At 36.2% G+C, this 23,061-nt stretch overlaps 2 protein-coding genes across 2 annotated transcripts; one reads left to right on the top strand and one right to left on the bottom strand.

Moving 5' to 3' along the window:
• Window positions 1-12,686: 12,686 nt before the first annotated feature.
• Window positions 12,687-15,684, top strand: LOC110932392 (protein FAR1-RELATED SEQUENCE 5-like). The gene is made up of 8 exons (XM_022175731.1): window positions 12,687-12,804; window positions 12,899-12,997; window positions 13,101-13,307; window positions 13,459-13,888; window positions 13,992-14,250; window positions 14,360-14,932; window positions 15,020-15,364; window positions 15,469-15,684. Exons 1-8 carry the CDS (start codon window positions 12,687-12,689, stop codon window positions 15,682-15,684), a joined length of 2,247 nt encoding a protein of 748 aa, XP_022031423.1.
• A 2,154-nt stretch (window positions 15,685-17,838) lies between these two features.
• LOC110930343 (monogalactosyldiacylglycerol synthase, chloroplastic) lies at window positions 17,839-22,273 on the bottom strand. Its single transcript, XM_022173640.2, has 8 exons — window positions 21,509-22,273; window positions 21,265-21,437; window positions 20,366-20,527; window positions 20,141-20,282; window positions 19,246-19,470; window positions 19,029-19,091; window positions 18,790-18,864; window positions 17,839-18,312 (listed from the first exon to the last, which is right to left on the bottom strand). Exons 1-8 carry the CDS (start codon window positions 22,034-22,036, stop codon window positions 18,076-18,078), a joined length of 1,605 nt encoding a protein of 534 aa, XP_022029332.1. The 5' UTR covers window positions 22,037-22,273; the 3' UTR covers window positions 17,839-18,075.
• Between the last annotated feature and the right edge of the window lie 788 nt (window positions 22,274-23,061).

Raw genomic sequence — 23,061 nt, 5'->3', positions numbered from 1 at the left:
ATACAATTTAACTTTAACAAACATTAACTAAGAACATACGATCACCTGCCTAAACAACACACATCAAACCTCACTCAAGAATTTGTTACCCAGCAAAATGTCCTTCGCTACATGTTGTGATCTGGTTAAATATGCTACTGCAAACAATGTAACAGCTGTTGATCCAACAATCTCCCTATACAACAGATGATACGAAAACCATTCTTTATTACTGATTTTTATTTCTCATCACCATCTCCCTGATTTGTCCTTTGAATTGTAGTTCAAAGTCCAGGGAGAACATGTCTTCTTCATTATCCCTCTCAAGTTGAAGGTCCAACAAATCTTGGAGATCGTATGCATTCAGATTATATGCACTATCCATTTTAATCTCTTCAACACTACCATCTGATCTGATCAAAGTCAATACTTGGCTTTTGAGCATGACTTCCACTTTACTATTTTTGGTTCAGTTGGTTTTCTTGGGCAAAGAATTATTGAAGATGAGTTTGGTGATTGTGGTCTGCTAACTAAATTTGCAATTGATTCAGAAAAATCAGCTGATGAGAGAAGGTTTTTCGGAGTACCGATTTTTGGAGACAGAGCAACAGTTGTAGGATAGACTGAGTTTTGAAGACCATTTGAAACTTCTTCCAGCTTTTTGTAGGTCTCAACTATCTTCAGTTTAGACCATCTGGCAATGGATCTAACTGGACCATAATCAGCAGCCACAAGCTCTGCTCTCATTCTTTTAAACTTCAATACCTCATCTGAATCCACTGTTTTGACTTTCTTCCAATTAGGTTGAGTTGGCTTTACCAGAGGATCATTGTTCATTTTCGTGATTCTATTGATATGAGTTTTTCTCTTACGTGTGGAGATGATTTCTGGTGAAGGAGAATGTTTTGGTAGTGAAGATGAACGTATGGGAAATCTTTGTGACGTTGGAGATGGTTGGATTGTGGTTGGTGTAGTGAAAATGATCATGGCAGATGTTTGAGAAACTTCTGCTGAAACAACTGGTGTCTCAGCAGCTGTTTGGTAAACATCTGCTGATACTTTTGTGTTCCCAACATCTATTGACAAAATGGGTGATGATAGTGTGGAAGGTATTTTCTCCTTCTTTTGTAGTGGTATTTTTGGAGAAGGTTGGAATTTAGGTTGAACAGACGATACAATTTCTGTAGGATTAGCTTTTGAATCTGGTGGCAACTTTCTCAATGAATCTTTCTCCCCCTTTTTGGCATCATTATCATCATCATCATCTTTCTCAAAGATTGATGTAGAGGTGGAGCCAGTAAGTTCCAACAGATGTTCCTTAATGTTCATAATGTCTGCTTGTGTGTCTTTATACCTGGAATCACCCAAATTTCTGATGAATTCCAAACTGAAATCGCGGTTACTTTCAGCCAAATTCCTCTGAGCTTGAAGGATCGGTTGCATAGAATTACAAAGCTCATTGGCAATATCCTGTCTGGTAGGTTGACTTTTTAAAAAGCTCTATCATCTGCTTAATCAATTCTTTCATTTCAGCAACATCTGTTTCATTGCTAGACACTCTAACCGTCAAATCCTTATAAGTTAATTCATCACCTACTTTAATAGGATAATCTGAATTCCCACCTGTGGTGGTTGTATTTGTTTTGATAATAGGATAAGTCTCCATATCATCAGAAACATATGCGCCTTTTTCTTCATTCTGGGGACTTCCCACTGAAGCAGAGATTACAGTTGTAACCTCATCAGTAGTTGCCTTCAAGGGAGTCTTAATGATGTAACCATTGTCCAACTGATCACTAATGGGTTCAACAGTTGTAGTGGCTGCTCCACTTGAACTACCACCAAGGTTTCGTAATACTCAACGGGGATAACCTCCTCAACTGTTTGTAGGATAGGAGATTGAATTGGTTCAGACACAGTCATTTGTTGCGATCTACTCTCAGTAATGTGTGCATTAGAGGAACTGTTTTCTTTCTGAAATTCAATTGCTTCAAACAGAGGTAATATTGTTGATGGAACTTGAGCCGAGGGTTGTGGTGTAGAAAGAGTGATTACCCTGGGAGAGGGACTTTTAAACATACTTTCATATGAAAGGTCTACTTCATGTTGTGGTGTCCTTGTACTTACAATATGATCCTTTTGTGACGATACATGAGGAGTTTGGATGGGTTGAGATCTTTCCAACAACTGTGAAGAAGTAGCAGCAGTGGTTTCAAGTGACATTTGTGTTGTCACTGCATTAACCTCTGGGATCTCATCTTCCAGATGAGCCTTTTTATTTTGTTTAGTTTTGATGGGCTTTTTGGATGTGACAACTTTCTTTTTGCGTTTTCCTGGTGTGTGTTTCACAACACCGGTTGTGGTGTCATGATCACTAGGAGCAGTTTGCTCAAAAACAGAAGTTTGAGCAACTGATGCAGACGCATCTAAAACAGGCTCATCTCCCTTTGTTTCAGTTGTTGAAACTTTTGACTCTTTATCCATAAGTTTAGTAAAAGTTTTACTTGTAAGACTATTTATTTGAAAAGCTACACCTAGTTCAAAATCTGTTTGTGACACTTGTTTTCGTAGGTAGTAGCTTAGAAGTCTTGGATACAACAGAAAAACATTACTACGAACACCTTTTTTCAATTTTTTCACATTTTTCACATTATTCAACAAATCAGAAAACAGTGCTTGTGATAAATTGTAATCGGATTTTGTTAAAATAGCATAACCCAAATACTGAATGTTCAAAGGTATCTCATTAAATGCGGTGGTCTTGGCTGAGAGACAAGTTAAAAAAGTATGAAACAAAAACTTCATTGGCGGAGGGAAGTTTCATTTGTAGATAGTAACTTCCTTTAATTGTGCATCATACCCTCTTTCAATGAACTCTGTATGAAGTTTAAGTTTTTCAAAGTTGTTCTTACCTGCCAAGTCGTCCAATGCAAATGTAGTGGAAATTGTAAAGGGAGAAATTTGTACCACACTTTCCCTGACCTTAGATGTGATGGCAACTGGATTATTATCTTCAGCCTCTATTTCAGCATTAAACCAAAATTCTCGGAGTGTTTCTGTATGAACCGGAGCATCAGCAGTAAGAATTGATTTGTATTTCGATGATGTTAAAAGGTCAATTATTGAGTGATAGCTTGTATTTTTGCTAGTTTTCTCGAAGATGGGGAGGTAGTTGTGAGGGTTTTTGATGTTTAGAGACATGATCGGAAAAGAAGGTGATTTGGGGATGAAACAGGATTTAAATTGGAGAGTTTTTAATATGTTGGAAACTGTTTTTGAGAATTTTGAATTCGAGACTGCAGTGGTAGAACCTCGATTTATGGATGGAACATCTTTTATATAAAGAGAAGAAGTGAATGCTGACATGGCAGTAGTTACAAATATTTGATGGCTAAGATCTGTCCACGTCAGAACCTCTCTTGCGACAACCGATGACAGTTGTTTGGAAACCTCTGTTGGTCGTTGGGAACAATTTGACTCAAACAGTTGTTAGATAAACAGAAGTATGAGAACAGATGATAACTTTCAGCAGTTGTTTTATTTTTAGCTAACATTTGTCCACGTCAGAACCTCTGTTGTCATAATGGATGACAGTCAGCAGTTTAGTAAATCAACAGTCATTAGGATAAACAGAAAATATGACAACAGGCGGTAACCTTTAATAGTGGATGTATTTTTAGGCAAGCAGAAGTTTCAAAAACAGTTTTTTTTTCAATCGGTGTAACTCAACAGTCGTAAGTCTAACATCTGTTATTAGCCCAACCACTGTTAGTATCAAATCATCTGTTAAGCATTTTAAGATTAAATATCATCTGTTGTTCGTTAACATCTGTTGACCCATAGCAGAACTTTGCATCTTCAGACATTTATTCATCAGCATATGCTCTCTTTTGTCAGACTTTAGCTACAACACACCTTTTATAACACAAAATATACCGTAAATTCTTCCAAAAAACTGTTGTTGATAAACAAAATTATATAATAATACTTATAGCAGATGCTATATAATAATACTTATTCATCATTAGCCCAACCACTGTTAGTATCAAATCCTCTGTTAAGCATTTTAAGATTGAATATCATTTGTTGTTCGTTAACATCTATTGACCCATAGCAGACCTTTGCATCTTCAGACATTTATTCATCATCAGATGTTCTCTTTTGACATTTATTCATCAGCAGATGCTCTCTTTTGTTAGACTTTAGCTACAACGAACCTTTTATAACACAAAAATATACCGTAAATTCTTCCAAAAAAACTGTTGTTGATAAACAAAATTATATAATAATACTTATAGCAGACGTTATATAATAATACTTATTCATCATTAGCCCAACCACTGTTAGTATCAAATCCTCTGTTAAGCATTTTAAGATTGAATATCATCTGTTGTTCGTTAACATTTGTTGACCCATAGCAGACCTTTGCATCTTCAGACATTTATTCATCAGCAAATGCCATGTTTTGTCAGACTTTAGCTACAACACACCTTTTATAACACAAAAATATACCATAAATCCTTCAAAAAAACGGTTGTTGATAAACAAAATTATATAATAATACTTATAACAGACGTTATATAATAATACTTATTCATCATTAGCCCAGCCACTGTTAGTATCAAATCCTCTGTTAAGCATTTTAAGATTGAATATCATCTGTTGTTCGTTAACATCTGTTGACCTATAACACCTCGTAAAATCATACCCAATAAAATAATGACACGTGTCATGTAAGATAAACGTGTTTGGAACCCGGATCAAGTAAAAGATGTATGGTAGGATTTAAAAGGCTGACATGTTAATAAACACCTCTGAGCGACCAAATTATAAATCCCAAGACCTTAATCATTATGATAAACATCTGATATATTTAGAACCGGTCATTTCCATAATAAAAAAATTCAGTTATAAAGATTTGGGGTATCTAAACAATGTTACAACAAAGTTTGTAATTAAAATTCTTGTTCAAAAGAATTAAACTTTATTCATATGCGTGACAAGACTCTCCATAAGATTCCAAGATGTGTAAGTGCATGGCAAGACCATGCAAAAGTCTGGTTACGTGGTCCCTACACTGAAAAGAAAGCAGGTGATTCGGAAATTCCAAAGTTGCATGGTCAAAGCTTGAAAGTTTGCAAGTTTTTGTTTTCTGGTCATCGGATACGGACCGTATGGCCTTGGACTTACGGTCTGCAAGCTCTGCAACTGGGTGATATAATTCAAGGTCGGTTACGGACCGCAAAGCCAAAGGCTTACGGTCCGTAAGAGGTGCTTACGGTCCGCAAGGCTTTTTGCTTACGGTCCGTAAGACAGTCGCTGGCAGCAGAAAATGGACAGATGCATGTTTAGCAGGTTGCACCACCTTATATGAGGGGTTTCCGAATTCAGGGACTTGGCAAATGGTTTTGGCATTATAGGGACACATGGAGAACATCAGGAAACACCTGCAGACTTAGGTGTGATGATCTTGTGACATTTAGCTCACTATATAAGTGCTTGAAGTTGTAACAATTGGACTTGCTCATTTCATTTGCACTTCAAGCTACTTTCTGGAGCTCTCTGGACAGCAACCAAGATTCCTTAGGCTTCCTAATCATTCTTAGGACTCTTGTAAGTGTCCTTAACCCTTCTTAATTCAGTTTAGCCTAGTTAATTAGCTTAAAGTCAAACCGTCGTAATTAAAGTTTGACTTCGTCATTAATCTTAATTTGTCCAGTCAAATTTCAAATTGAAAGTACCTATGAGTTGGTAATTATGTGGGCAATAAACTCTCAAAAGGGCTCCCTCTGATTCCCATTCTAACTAGGTCAATTGTCGGGTCAAAGTTAACCCAAAAAAGTCAACAGAAAGCTTATTTTCAAATTAACACATAATAACAATGTAGAAGCCATGCAACCTGTTTTATCATTAATATAACTTGGTAATGAATGTAAGAACATGTCTAAACATGTTCACCCTGACAATTTTAAGTCTAAGCTCGGTTCGGAACCGAAAATCGCAAAAGAAGACTTTTGCTTTGACTTTCAGTTCTGACCCATTTGAGCATAGTTTAGAAATGCCTTAGAGCTTATTTAGGACTAGGTTTCATGTTAGTATAACCCTCTATGATTATACAACTTGATTCATTAGTTATCCGATTCACATGCATGTTTCCATTAATTGCTTAAATGTTGACTATTATGCCCATATGACCTTAAAACATGATTTTTGAAAATGTAAAAGAGTAGAAACCTTAGTTACTGATTTATAAGCTTGTACCTAAAATTTGACATCAGTTTGAGGTCTAGATTAAGAGTTATACTCATTAGCGTAATTAGAAAGCTTTTTAGTAATTAAATGGCGTAATTAGCATATAGCCTATCAAAACCTGATTTTCGATAAACTTTATACCCACTGATGTAAAATAATATTTTGGAATTTTTGGAGATTTTTATTTATTTTTAGGCTGAGCATAACCTAGAGTTCTAAGCTTAATTCGGTAGTTGTCGGTTTTGCCCTTTTAGGCTATAAAATGAGTTTTGCCAAACCTTTTGATACCAAACCTTTTTCTACTGATCTAATATGATAAATAGAATATTTTAAGCCTTATGGAATAATAAAAATATCAGCTTTCCTTTAAAAACCCGGAAATAGCTCAAAATCGCCTTTTTACGCGTTTTAAGCGCATAGTATGTATTAAAACCATTCTAGATATATAAGACTTGATACCTACTGATATCTTAAGTAAACTTTTATATTCTCTCAGTAAGAAAAATATTTTAAACTCAGATTCCAAATTTGACCTTTTAGGCTTAAGTGAAATTACCAAAATGCCCTTTCGGTGCATAGTTTAGTTATAAATGATAAATTTCACATATAGGTTATACCCTACTGATATAACTTAGTAAATTAAGTATTTTTACTGATTGCATCAGAACCAAAACTCATAATTTTATTTAAACTCTTTTTTAACCTTTTAAATGCCCAAAATGCCCTTACGGGGCACAATTTGAGTTTAAATTCATATGGGGCATAATAGAAGATATCATACTGATGTCACAACATATTTAAGGCATATTAACTTAGGAACCTGCATATGACTCATTTGGTTACCCGTTACGCATTTTCGCGTTCGGATCGGCTTATGTGACTAGTTTGCATAAATTAGCCGAAACGGGTCAAACCTTATCGTTTTCATCTCAAAATCCAGAATGTGTTTAGTTTACCCATATTAAACAAGTGTCCAAGCTTGTCGGGTCAAAATCACATTCTAAACCGGTCTTTGCTTTATCATACGTTTGAACCGTGTCTTCCTTTTGAAAACTAACCGGTCTAAGTCTAAACTTAATTAAAGACCCGTTAGGATTCTAATAGGTTATTGAAAACCTTCGTTCCAGATTAGGAGCCCAGTAAAAGCTACGTGCACTTGTTGTATTTGATTTATACTTTGCTCAGGTAAATACTCTTAACTTATTTTCCCTATACGGGCTTGGGATACGTTATTATAATAATACCGCTTGGTCGGGTATGTAATCATTTAAAATCGGATTGTGATTGATGTATTTACATAGCTCGTTTTATTCTGTATTATTTGGTGTATGCCCTTTGGGGGTTAAATGACCATGTCCCGGATATCCTTGGCATCATTCAAAGAAATGGCCACGACCTAAGCACGGGGTGTAGGCGTACACCTGACAGATGCATTATGTAAAAACTGGTAATCCACTTAAAGGAATTAACCTTGTGGGCATTATACTTGTGGCATGTCAGTTAATCTTGTCCGGCCCTACAAACCGGCCCTGACGGACGACAAATAAGTAAAATTGTATACAAGATTATTTTTAAATAATTGTCCCAGTTATAAAAGATATTTTTGCCTAAGTGCATTCAAATCAATTTTTCTCAAAACGTTTTCAAAATGAGTCAATTAAGTTGTATTTACCAGTGTAAACTGACGTATTTTCCAAAAAGGCTAAGTGCAGGTACTATACGTAATAGGCTGGCTACTCCAGACATCAATAATCAAGTCTCGCAAGCTCTAGATGTTAAAGTCTGTTGAAAAATCTCCTTTTTCTTTCGATCCGCCTGTGGATCTATTTCAACTACTTTGTGATACTTAATATTACAATTTATTCAGTTGAAATGAATCTATCTTTTGCTTCCGCTGTGCATTTAAATTGGTGTTGTTTGACTATGATGATATCAACTACGTTACGGTACTCCCTACCGGACCCACCGGTAATACGTGGAAATATCGGGGTGTGACATGACCCATAGCAGACCTTTGCATCTTCAGACATTTATTCATCAGCAGATGCTCTGTTTTTTCAGACTTTAGCTACAACACACCTTTTTATAACACAAAAATATACCGTAAATCCTTCCAAAAAACTGTTGTTGATAAACAAATTTATATAATAATACTTATAGCAGACGTTATATAATAATACTTATTCATCATTAGCCAAACCACTGTTAGTATCAAATCCTCTGTTAAGCATTTTAAGATTGAATATCATCTGTTGTTCGTTAACATCTGTTGACCCATAGCAGACCTTTGCATCTTCAGACATTTATTCATCAGCAGATGTTCTCTTTTCTCAGACTTTAGCTACAACACACATTTTATAACACAAAAATATACCGTAAATCCTTCCAAAAAACTGTTGTTGATAAACAAAATTATATAATAATACTTATAGCAGACGTAATATAATAATACTTATTCATCATTAGCCCAACCACTGTTAGTATCAAATCCTCTGTTAAGCATTTAAAATTGAATATCATATGTTGTTCGTTAACATCTGTTTACCCATAGTAGACCTTTGCATCTTCAGACATTTATTCATCAGCAAATGCTCTCTTTTGTCAGACTTTAGCTACAACACACATTTTATAGCACCAAAATATACCGTAAATTCTTCCAAAAAACTGTTGTTGATAAACAAAATTATATAATAATACTTATAGCAAACGTTATATAATAATACTTATTCATCATTAGCCCAACCACTGTTAGTATCAACAGTCGTTAGAATACACAGTTGTTTCATCATCAGTAGATGTTCTCTTTTGTCAGACTTTAGCTACAACACACATTTTATAACACCAAAATATACCGTAAATTCTTCCAAAAAACTGTTATTGATAAACAAAATTATATAATAATACTTACAACAGACGTTATATAATAATACTTATTCATCATTAGCCCAACCACTGTTAGTATCAACAGTCGTTAGAATACACAGTTGTTTCATCATCAGCATATGTTCTCTTTTGCCAAACTTTAACTACAAAAGACCTTTTACAACTCGAAGTATTGACTCTCTGTAATTTGCAGGAGCACAGATTCTTCAAAAATCTGCTATCAATGATCAAATTCTAAACATTTGTTTTATCTTTGCACTCATATGTTCACCATCAAACCAACCTTTGATACTATTAAACCTCTGTTGACTTACCAAACAGATGTTCAAACACAATTCAACATGAACATAATCTAAATCTTACTCAAACACTAAATAAGTAAAAACAAAACACAACATAGATTCATAAAATTAAAATTTATTCATTTATTCATGACATTAAAACCAAAACTCTAATAATTACATCACATACTGAACAACATTAAAGGTCAAATCTAACAATAACAGCAAGAATTAAGAAACTTTAGCTTCAACTCCATCGATTGCTGAACCTCTCGATGTATGTCCTTCAAGATCGCCATGAACTCCACGTCTCTATCAACGCACTCTATATAACTGACAACACAAAGCTCACGAACGAAGGTTGAAGGCATCCGCATAAGATCTCTGGAAACCTGCTCTCTAGTGAACAAGCCAACTTGCAATCCATCAAAACATCTCTTAAACTCTTGAAGAGTAGCCCTATCTTCATACACCTGTTCCTCAATTTGCCTGACAAAACGCTGCTTTAAATCATCTGATTTTGCATTTGTGAATGACGCCATTTGATTAAATTATATTACTCGACTTTCCTGAAAGTATGATATCTTCGTAGGAAAACGTGATGAAAAACAGGTGAAGTGACTATGAGTTTATATACTGAAAATTTGGTATTATGAAAACGTGTACATTTAATATAAACATATTAATGTATATTTCAAAACAACAATCTCTTAATGCAAACACCCTTTCAAACCCCAACTTTTATGGGAAAACTGTAAAATTAAATACCAAGAAACCCAAGGGACAAAATTTCGAAGTTCAAAGAACAAAAGCAGATTATCACAATTACAATTAACCTCTTGATTTACTATGTAGGCGCGTTTTTAAACTCTATAAAAGACCGATAATTACTTTTGATTCAAAACATCAACAAATTGTTCTACAAATCAATTTCTGTCAAAAATTGTTCCAAATCAGAAAACCAACAAAAAATCTACATAGCTTCTACCACTGGCCAGACACCAGCAATGTTAAAACACAGTTCTCCATGTGGTCACTCAAAGAAAAAAGAACAGACGAAGAACTAAACAGGAAAGTCAACATAATAAATGACACTAATTACAACAAAACCTGGAACAACATAGCATTGCTCGATAAAGTCCTCCACTCTCCTCCATCAAAGTTCCAGAAGAATGCAGAAGAGTTTCTGACACAACTTCTAAAACAGGATCAGAAAATCTGCAACATGCTAACTGACCTGAAAATCAAAAGAGAACATGAGATCACATGGAGAAAGGCCAGAGTCTACGAAATCCTAGCAAGTGTTAACTCTAGCGTGTAATACTTTATAAATATTTCTTTAAATTTGTATTTTTCTATGTAATAGTTCATTTTAATAATATAAACATGCATCTTAACATATTCTAAAATTTCAGTGTCTATAAAAACTCTCAACATCATCAACAGTTAATCAAAATAAGAAACAAACCTAAGATGCAAAGGTCTCTTCTCAACAGTTGTAGTACATCTGACTTTTCACGATATTGCACGAATCTATACTTTCTATAAAAGGAGAAAATCTTCCTGGCGCAAGAAAACCTGACTTTCGATTTAACGTAAATCGAACAATGAAACTCTCCCATCAAAGAAGATAACACATGCAACTTTTCACGATGTTGCAACAATGATACTGCAACATCGATATTGAAAGGTTGATGTGTGATGGGAAGCTTCATTGAGACGATGATGTTGGAACAATGATACTGGAACGATAACATGTAAACATAATCAACACACATTCGAACAAAGAAGTGTAATCGGATATTAACGGCTGAATCACGAGAAAGATGCATTTGAGAGTGAGAGATACGCTCACAGATGTGAGCGGGAGAGATTTGAATGTGGAGCCAGATTATTAACCCTTATTTATAGGATTAGAATATACGGTTTGAATTTTGAATTTTGAATGTGGAGCCAGAATTTTGAATCTCGACAGATGTTTATTGGGAACTGATGTTTGATTATAAAATGTTGAGGGCAGATGTTTAAACAAAAGTTTAAATGTTATTTTATATTAGGCTTAACATGGGCAGACCTTTCCTCGACAGACCTTTGCATCTTAAATGTAGGCCAACTTTGAATTTTAAAGTCTTTTAATATTAGGCTTTATGATGTAATAATGACATAAGAAAAGCCTTGTTGGACATGCTCTCCTGCTGACACATCAGCTTTTCTTATGTCACTGGGATTTCTTCTTTTATAGAAAGTATAGATATGGTAGGTGTGAAAGGGTGTGGTGTGGGTGATTAAGAAAGGTAGTGAGAAATAGCCTGTTGATTTCTAAGAAATTGTAATATTTTCAATATATAAACATACATACATATATATATAGGGGATGGTTCAAATGAAAACCACTTTTATTGTGAAAACTCGAAAACTAACTAAAAAAGCCTAAAAAACACACCAAATTTTTTTTTCAAATTTTTTATAAAAATCGCAGCTTTTTTATATAATTTTTTTTCAAAAAAAAAACGTTTTATAGTACACATGTGTAATAATACACATGTGTAGTCCACATACGTGCACTACAATTTTTTTTGAAATTTTTTTTATATATAAAAAATGGCGAAAAGTGGTATGCAAAAAAAAAATTTGTATGTTTTTTTGGCTTTTTTAATTAGCTTTCGAGTTTTCACAATAACTAGTGGTTTTCATTTGAACATTCCCCTTTATATATATATAGGATAATGCTAGGGAGAAAACCCTTTATTTTGAGAAAACCTTGGAAACCCATCACAAGGCCTACAATTGGCCACGTGTCCCAGCCATCTTCATCTTTTTTTTTTGCTTTTGAGGGCACATTGGTAAATTTAACATTATCCTACCCAACTCAAAAGATCTCTTGACCTTTTGTCTGCTATGATTTGACAACATTTATTACACACTTATCTTCCCAATGTACCTTTCCTAACTCCATTTCTCTATCCTTTACCTTTATAACAAAAAGATCTCCATTAATGTCCTACATATCTTCCTTTACCATCTACTCCTGCATATCTTCCTTTCTCCATTAATGTCCATGGAGACAAATCCACCAACGAACGAGTTAATGTCGTCGGGTCATCTGCTCCCCAACAGGTTCATTACCAGTGACTTCCCTACTGACGAGAAATTAAATGCTCAAGGTTTGTCTCTCTATCTAACTTAACGCACTCGTATATATGTTTTTTTTTTATTTGACATTTTTAATGGAATAATCCAAATATACTGGTCAATGTTCACCTGTACCATTTGAAGCTTCTAGATACTAACATGCCGGTTGATGGTGCTGGATCATCTCAAGTCCCTGTTAGATCACCGGATTTTCTGATCTCCAACAAGTTCATTAGCAGCGATTTCCCTACTGACGAGGTTATGGATAATGATCAAGGTTTGTTTTTCTATATACATGTTACACTCGTTTTATTTTTTTTCTTTCCCAGATATGGCATAATGCAAACATATGGCATAATGTTAACATGTAGCATCCGAAGATTCTGGCTACCCTAACATGTCAGGTGCTGGTTCTGGATCATCTCAGGGCCCTTCTGTGTTTGCTGAATCATCTCGCGGGCCGTTAGATGGTTGTTTATTTTCCATTGGAGCACACTTTATACTCATATACCAGATTTCTAACCTTTCATTTTCTCATATACCAGATTTCTAACCTTTCGTTTTCTGATGCAGGGCCAGCGCATCCATACTTCGTTTTTGATACGCCTCAGGGAACCGGCTACTGGATTCCTACCGTCGCTGATAAGTTCATACCAGTGTGTGGGAAATCTTATCCGACATTTGAGGCTGTTCTCTCCATGTATGAACTTTATGCGTTTGAAGCTGGTTTTTCAGTTAAAAGGGCCAAACTAAAGTCTGGAGTGGAATTCCCACACACAAGTATCTTCGCTGCTCAAAATACGGGAAACCACAACCAAAGAGGACTTTGACACACTAGATGAATCTTCTGTAAGGCCAAGGAGAACCAACTTCACATTGTGTGACTGTAAGGCAAGCATTCTAGTCTCAATCTATAATGATACATACACAGTACTGAGTTTCAATGATATTCATAATCATGAACTTGTTGAGAATTACAACCGTGACCTTAGCAAGATGTCACGGAAGCTGTCATTCACCACCAAACAATTCATTCACAATATGAGTCTAAACCGTATCGGACCCGTGAGAGCTTATAGATGTCTTGTAGCTTTAAAAGGGGGGCATCACAATGTCAACGGGACTCCGGTGGATTTTAAAAATTTTAGCCACCAGTTGCGAATTTTTATTGGTGAACGCGACGCACAAGTTTTCCTTGAACGCTTGCATGAGCGCTTTGACAACCTACCCGACTTCTATTTTGATTACACGGTTTCAAATGGAAAGCTGTCTTCTGTATTCTGGGCTGATGAAATTTCAAAGCTAAACTACAAAGCTTTTGGCGATGTCCTCGCCTTCGACGCGACTTACAGCACTAACAAGTGAGTTTCCCCTTAACATGTGTTAGGCCTGATATCAAAGTATACAAACCTAACCAAAAAAAGTGTTACATTTTGTTAACTTCAAATCCATTTTTATTCATAGGTACAAGATGGTTTTTGTGCCATTCACGGGTGTGGATCATCATATCCAATGTGTTACATTTGGTGCGGGTTTAATATCAACCGAGTCCATTGAATCTTATGTGTGGTTGCTTAAGGCTTTCTTGAAGGCACACGGTACTCAACCAACTCTCGTGTTGAGTGATCAAGACCCATCTATGCTTCAAGTTGTTCCTCTGGTCTTTACCGAATCACGCCACCGGCTATGCATGTGGCATATAATGAAAAAACTACCCTCCAAGGTTAGGTTAAATCGTTAGCCTTTAACATGTGTTATTCAACAACACAGACTTATATGTCTTTTTCAACTGTTTAATCTAACATGTGTTAGTAACTCTTAAAATTTACCAGATCTCTGCGGACCTTCTTGATAACACTAATGTTCGGGCCTGCCTTCACCGGTTGGTTTGGAATGTTTATATCAAACCAAAAACGTTTGAGTCCCGCTGGCATGACCTCCTAGAAACATTTGGCCTACAAGACCACACTTGGTTGAACGACATGTACAACATCAAACATCTTTGGGTACCAGCCTACTTCAGGGAACTGCCAATGTGTTGCTTGATGAAGACCACTTCACGCTGCGAAAGCTCGAACGCTGCCTTCAAGGTCAACTCAACAAGTGCAAACACCCTTGTACAATTTATGATGTGCTTTGAAAATAGGGTAGACAGCCAACGCTATCGGCAACGCGTATCGGAGTACAAAACCTCATCCACGTTTTTCAAGGGCACTACTGATTTAGCGATAGAACAGCACGCGTTCGCCATATACACAAACGTTGTTTTCATGCAAGTTCAAAAGGAGATAATAAAAGGGAAGTTTTTATGCTACATCACAAACCAAACCGAGTCCAGCAATACCACTCTTTTGCTAGAAGTCACTCATTTGGACAAAAGGAACAACATCACAAACGTCTACCAGGTAACACATGTTAGGCAAGTTCATTATTACCACTCCACCAACATACGTTAGATATAAATGCCTTTTTGCTCCTTCTGTCCCCAACAGGTTACATATAACACTGTTGACCACTCCGCCAGTTGCTCATGCAGGAATTTCACACGTATCGGATATCTGTGTCGCCATGTCTTTTGCGTATATCGATTGAAAAATGTTGCAAAGATACCACCCCAATACATAAACGATAGTTGGCGCCGAGATGCCCTCCCAAAAGAGGTTTTTTCACTTTCCAGCCGATACGGCGTCAACGCACACGCACCGTCCGTTATGTGGAATGAAATCCTCGACCTCGTTACTGAATGCGTTGATGTGGCCAGAACCGATGAGGATTCATTGTCAAAATTGGTTGCCCAACTCCGGGATTTCAAGATCAATGTGCTTTCCAAGCATTGGGTACAACTCAAAATGAAACAAACGAGTGTGAAACGGAAGAAATAGTTGGTCAACCAATCAACATTCCAGTCGAAGTTGCTAATCCAGATGTTGTACGCAATAAGGGATGTGGTACACATACTCGCATTTCCGGACCTGGTGAGAAGGCAAAGACAAAACCACCAAAACGTCCAAAGCAGCTTCGTCTATGCAAGCGTTGTGGCCTGTATGTCGACGACCACGACTCACGCAACTGCGTTAAGGTGGCCGCAATGAAAGCAGCAAAGACAGCTGCTGAACAACAAAGGCAGACCGCCACCGGTGCCTCCACCTCTGATTAAAATCTTTCTTTTCGTTTACTACTACTATGTAATGGGAGACTCTCTTCATTTTGGCCTTCTTACACACATGTAACAGTCTTTTAACATCCTCCTGCGTTTTCTGTTACGTGTGTAAGAAGATGGAGCTATTTTTTTATCCCATTTATCATTTCTAGACTTGTAAAAACTTTATGGCCTTCGGCACTTTGTGTTTGTAGGCCACCTTTTGTGGACCTCTGTTGTATTAGAAACTAATATAAGAATTATTCAATAACTAATATTTACCTAAAAATAGGAGAACCATTGATCTACTTAGATGAAACATAATCAATCGTTGATATTGGGTTTTCAGAGTTTTCTCAAAAAGATGAGGTTTTCCACTTAGCCCTTCCCTGCTAAATTATAATATGCATATGCACATATGTGTAAAAAGGTCAAACAGTCAAAGTCGTCCAAAGTATACATTTAGTTTTTTACTTCACAAAACATTCTAAATAATTTATTATTGAACTACTAGAACCTTTTCAATGATATCTGACACACTAATCACTAAAAAATGTACATAAATATTGCCATTTTGACCCACTACCTGACTCAGCCACATTTCCACCTGTAGATATTTATAACATGGTGTTAAAGTTAAAATTAATGTCGAGTTAAAATCCCACCTTTCTAGCACATACGACACAGCTCGAGTTTCTAGAAGGTACTTGGCATAGCAGGTTATCACTTATCACCAAGAATGAAAAATCCTGTGCCACCACACCAATTACACTCTACAAGCCCATTCGAATCACAGGAGGAACAAGCAATGGGCCTTGGTTGCTGCCTGCAACAACCATCATTAGCAGAAAATCAGAAAGTTGTGGTCACAACAAAGATACAAAATCAACCAACAAACATAATTGGTTAGATCTATAAAGTCACATATTAATTTCCTTTGTTTTTTCTACTATTAGTCCCTTGATTTCATTGTACTACTAAAATACAGGTAACTACATAAGAATGACAAGTAAATGGGCAACAAGCTACGTCGCAACCTCTTTGTCAAATAGTAGGTACTTGCATAGCATTTTTCTTCCCTTTGTCAATTTTGGTAACTAAACAAACAGGTACAAAAAAAAATTGTTTAGTGGCTAATTTTGAACTCCTTAGTAACATCCAGCCTCTCATACCACCAATATTGTCTGATTTGCCCACGAGGAGCTCACAGATTTGTTTTTAGTTGTCTAAGTGGAGACTTCCCAGAAGGTCACACATCTTAGTACTACCACCCAAGCACACGTAACTATGGAGTTATCTCATCCACAACCAATGCGTGCCCAAAACGCGTTGGTATATTTGAGGCGGGACATTCCTTATGACCCAATATCTCCTTGTGGTTAGAACAAAATAGATTAACATGGGATTCGCTTAGGGTGTTACAACTTGACCTTGTTACCGTGCCTATCATCTAATCAACGACATAACATTTAACTAAAATCCAACATGGAATACAATTTGGGGGGGGGGGGGTGTTCCAGTGTTACCGTAACAAAGCCTTTGGTTAGGTAAAACTCATATTCTGGTCACTAAAACATTGATTGGAATCCGACATGGAACGCCAAGCGTTTGCAATAGTAACATGGTGATTGGTGAAGCATTTGGTTAGGCAAAACTCATATTCTAGTCACAAATTTTGTCATAATGAATATACTCTTAATAAATTGGTATTCCGTTTACATATACTCTTAATCCACTATAGCAACCAAAAGAAATATGCCTAAGGAGATATTGATACTTGTTTTATATCGATCGAAAACCATAACAAAGATTTACATCTGGCATCGGGCGATATTGTTGTGCCGCGTAAAAACTAGCGTTTTTGAACGTCAGTGTGTGCAAACCGGCGGCAGGGTGGGCGGTGTGCAGGACTCACACTCATGTCTATTAGGTAAGTTGGCAAGAGCTAACAAGTAACAACCACAAATAATCTAATATATTTGTCAAATAGTGTGAATTGGTCATGCAACTTTTCTAATATTAAAGTTGAAGTCAAATATTATTTGCTAACAAAGAAAATATGAATTAGCATTAAGTTCTCTTACCAATTCCACTTTCACATTTCCTTTTCCAAAAGGCAAGCACTCATTTTGCCAAAACAATGTACAAATCATTCAAACATGAAAAAACGGATGTTTCAAAATCAACGAACAATGTTTATGAATTTTCGGCAAGTAACTCAAATCCTACATACAACGTTAATAAATGTTTCAAAACATATAGTTTTGATGTTCATCAAGCACCATTTTGTGCGATGTCCACTTATAAGCTCGCTGTAAGAAAATCCCACTAAAGCATAACTTGCTACAACAAATGTCAAAATTTGTTTTGGTTACACAAGTAGCTTTAAAACCAATCTCACCTAAGTGGCTAAGTTGCAGCCGAATGTTGCATTATTAAACTTCTTTGTTTAACAAGCTCGTGAAGATCTTGAACGATTTTGAAAACCGAATCAGGCCTTGCCAGCCTCAGTGCATTTTGTGACATAGCTTGCAGCTCATGCGCTTTTGGACCAAACCATTCACCGACAATATTTGCAATCTCTTTTGGCGATTTTGAAAACTTTCCGCACCCATTTTCCACCACATATGGTACATTCCCAACTTCCTGCAGGATGATAATGAAGTTACAAACAAGTAATATATAATTTCTTTTTTTTTAATTTAGAGCTAGTTTTTTTTTTTTTTTTTTGAACGGTAAAAAAAATAAATAAAAATAAAATTTTGATTACAAAAAATATATTTTTACAATAAATTTGATGAAAATACATATTGGACAACATTCATTTGCGCTGAAACTGAAAATCACGAATGGAATGCCAAAATTCACTCTAAAAACAATATAAAAAGTTCCCGATTTGTAAAAGGATTTGATGAATAGAGTTGATAATATACCACAAAAAAAGAAAATATTGGAGTGCAAGAATGACAATCGGGAGTGAAAATATTCAAAATTGCCACTTTTCTAATTGTGTATTTTATAAACACAAGATTTGCAGAAAATAAGCATGTGTGGAGAACTAGTATGCGATAACTAAAGATATAAACACACAAGAAAGAAAATCAACTTTAATAACAAAATTACCTGCCCAGCAATGTAATCGTTTAGGATTATCGGGAGTCCACAGATCATAGCTTCTGCAATGGTTCCCGGACCAGCCTACCAGAAACGTAAAAAAAACTAATGAAATAACTTCGCATTAGAAAGTGAGATATTTGACTTTTGAGAGTCACATTTTGATCCGCAAAGTAATAATTTTAAATATTGCAAGAATTAAAACTGGATTGTTTTTTTTAAAAAGCAAATCGAAGTAAACCATATACCTTGGTAATAATACAATCGCAAGCACCCATGCATTCTTCCATCTTAGTGACAAACCCCTTCACCTGAAATTAGTCAATCGTCTATTAATAATCACATTTTAAACGTTTGGAACTAAACAGTGTCGTTCATTTCTAATAAACAAAATAAATGATTAAACCATGGAACAGACGATGAAGGACGAATAATGATAAATGATGACGATGTAGGAATATTCACCTGAACGGGAATCTTCCACTCAGCTGAAAGCAACTTATTGGCAAGCTTTTTGTTACGACCACAAATTACAAGTACCTGACCAATTGGCTCACCACGATATTCATCATATAACGCATTCCCAAGTGCTTTAGCGGTAGCCTCAATGGGCCCCATCCCCTCCCCACCACCCATCAGTAACACCGTAGGGAGACCTTCATCCATACCAAGCTCCCTCCTCAGTTCAACCTATGCATACACATACATGATACAACCATCAGTTTTGACCTAAAAGTCAAACCGTACTCTATTTTCTTGATCTTATTCCAAGATTTACATTAATATAGCAACCATATGGTTTATGTTATCATAGCTAAGACACTAATTAATATATATTTTTGAGTAAAATGCTATTTTCGTCCATGAGGTTTGGCCAATTTTGCGACTTTCGTCCAAAGATTTGTTTTTCCGCATCTAGATCCAAAAGGTTTAAAATCTTGCCATTTTCATCCGGATCGTTAACTCCATCCATTTCTCCGTTAAGTCAGGGCTATTTTCGTCTTTTTTGTTAAGTTAAAGGGCAATTCGGTCTTTTTCACTTTATGTAAAAAGATCAAATACCCTTGACAAAAACCGAATTGCCCTTTAGTTAACAAAAAAGACGGACATAGCCCTGACTTAACAGAGAAAAATGGATGGAGTTAACGAGCCGGATGAAAACTGCAAGATTCCAAACCTTTTAGATCCAGATGTGGAATAACGAACCGTTGGACGAAAGTCGCAAAACTGGCTAAACCTCAGGGACGAAAATGGCATTTTACTCTATATTTTTTTTATAAACCAGCACAAAAGGTATTTAGGTCAACTTAAACCATCATGGTCCAATTCAATCCGACCCGTTTCCAAAAGAGATTCAAACCTTGGGCCGAAGCGGCTTAACAAAAGAAGGTCGAACAGGGAGGCCATAAACTTTTATCTGAGAAGATTGAAGCCCAGCTTTTAAGGCCCGTTTTGCCACCTCTTCTGTCGGGCAATAGCATCTTGTTACAAGCTTATGAAACCTATCATGTACATAATAAAAATCAGCTCAAAATTGAGACTCGAATCAGCGTCTTAAACAATAAGTTTTGAGTGCAAATCAAACCATGTAGGATGGCACGTGCTTAAATCGGTAACAACGGTCGTAAATACAATCTTGTCTAGAAGACCCTTTGACCTCAAGATACGAAGAGGTACGTGTTGCATTAGAGGATGTACGCTGATGATAATATCTGGTTGGTACTTCATTAGACCTTTTGCAACCTCTCTGTCACAAGACATTAGATGATACTCATATTAGTCACCAATATCAACGTTATAAACCAGTTAGAAGATGCGTAAAGCCGTAAACTATCTATGTTAAAAGTTTTTAAATGTTGTGCCTTTCATATAAATTTTTATTACATATGCAACCTTCTTCTTTGTACTTCAACAAAATATGATTATAGTGGAAAACACACATCCAAACACCTTACATATGCCCCTAAAAGTTGACAAATAAAACGTACACACGAAGATTAAACTTAACATCAGTGTTGTAAGAATCGCTAGGCGCTGGTCGGGCGGTGGGGTACCGACTAGCGATTAATCGGGATTAACAGGGATTAATCGGATTGAGATTTTTATATGTAATTTTTAGTTACATATATATACACACACACTTTTATATGTAGTTTTTTTTAAAGTAGACATGTTTTAACCTCATTGACCATTTTTTTAAAGTATTTGGAAGGAATTTATAAGGTTTGGTTGAAATTTGGTCGGCATTTGGCCAGAATAGGGACCGCCGTTGACCGCCTAGCGATAAATCGGCCACTAATCGGTGAACCTCCGATTAGTAATTAATCGGCGACTAATCGGAGACTGGTCGGGATTTTTACAACCACGCTTAACATAGCATGCACAAATGATCTAGAGAATAGCAGGATATCAAAACATATAGACTACACAACAACAAAAAGGTAATCACTTTATATGCCAACAAAAGAAGACTAGAATCATCACCGTGCTATAAACGTCGAGGTGGCAGCAAAATTCGACTGATGAACCACACGAGGAGCAGAAGCATAATACGTCATCCTCCACAACGATCCATGTTTAACCAAAAAGTTATAACTTCTCGGCAACTGATTAAACGGCCACGGCGTATGATCCGTCCATAAATCAGTCACAAACACCTGAAAACAACATTCCATAAATTTCCAACATGATCACACCAATTCAAACAATAACAATTCAACAAACCAACCTCATAATCATCACCAAACTTCTCATTAAACGCCCATTTTATCGCTTCGGCAGAAGCCCTATGACCACCACCTGTATCACTCATCAAAATGAGCACCTTTTTCTTACCATTAGACTCATAACCACTCAATGGCAATGTCCCATCCTCCAACCCACCCTCATTCTCCCCTCCTAATCTACAATCACTCCCTGAATTAACCTTAACCGATGCGAACCCGAGCGGAATCTTATCGCAATGAAACCGAATAAACTTGTTGAACTCATTAAAGAACTTATTAATACTAGACCCACCTTTACCCCCTGAACTCAAAGACCCAACAATCTTTGATGACCTACTTCTCCCACCAGCCCAAAAATTTACATATTTTCTATCGGATTGAACATTAGACAGAACCGAAGAATACCCATCTAAACTCAACCGATTAGAGTTGAAATCAAATGCAAAGTTGCTCAATTTGGATAGAATATTGAAGGCATTATTGGTTTCTAAAGCTACAGATGACGATGAAGACGAAGATGATGACTGCATAGCTGCAATTAAGTCATACAGCCGAAAAGAAAGATGTGGGTCGTGTTATTTCTGAAAAAAGAAACAGAATTTGACAAAATCCCCAACTGGGTTGGGTGAATTGACCGGAAATTGGATAAAGTTTGTGTTTTTTTTTATCAGGGGTTTGTGGCCACACATATAGGATTTAGCAACAGATGTTATTTTTCTTGGGCTTTTAGAATGTGGGTAGAAAGAAAGACTCGTACGCAGTGAAAGTGGTGGTGGTGGTCATGTCGATCACGCCCGGATTTGTTTGTTTGGTTGTTTAATCGTGTTACATTTGGGTTTATTATTTCAATTAGGGTTTTATAGAAAGGGGACATTGGTTGTTTGGTTAATGATACTTTCTTATGGTCTTAAAGTTTTTTTAATTAGTGCCAAACGTCTATTTATCTTATGGTGCATTGACAGCCTCATGACATTTCAAAGTAGAGGTCATGAGTTCGAGTCTAGTCTGGAACAAAAATGCTCTTGATTGAGTCAGGGGTTTTACCATAGTGGGCCTTCGGGTGGTGAATTTCATTTGGAATGGTGGGTGGTCGGGTCACCAATGTTGTCTATGTTCGCAGGCGTTGGTGACCTTTCGCCATTGAGTTTACTAGGTAAGTTAAGTTAGACGTATTTGACGTATTTTTATGTGATTAATCCATAAAGACCAACATAGGAGATGTATAAGCTAGTTATTTGACAACTAGGTGGTGAGGGTTGTGAGAGTGACATTGATGTTGTAAAGTACGTAAAAGAGTTGCATCAAGTTGTTCCAGCTATCAAAACATATATAAAAGGACGTTGCGGCGATAATCTAAAAGAATAGTGTTGAAACATTGATAAAAATGGGTATGTCGTAACAGAAAATTCGGATATAAAATGTAATAGGAAAAAAAACTCTAAAAGCGAAACCTTGAAGTAGCCTTGATTGCTTGTATGTTTTGCTTTGATTACTTGAACATCATGCACAACTATGTTTTGAATGAAATAACACCAAAACGTAGATCAAAATAGCT

The sequence above is a fragment of the Helianthus annuus genome, chromosome 3, assembly GCF_002127325.2.
Source record: "Helianthus annuus cultivar XRQ/B chromosome 3, HanXRQr2.0-SUNRISE, whole genome shotgun sequence".
Classification (NCBI taxonomy): domain Eukaryota; kingdom Viridiplantae; phylum Streptophyta; class Magnoliopsida; order Asterales; family Asteraceae; genus Helianthus; species Helianthus annuus.
This window is presented reverse-complemented; position numbering and strand designations above follow the sequence as displayed.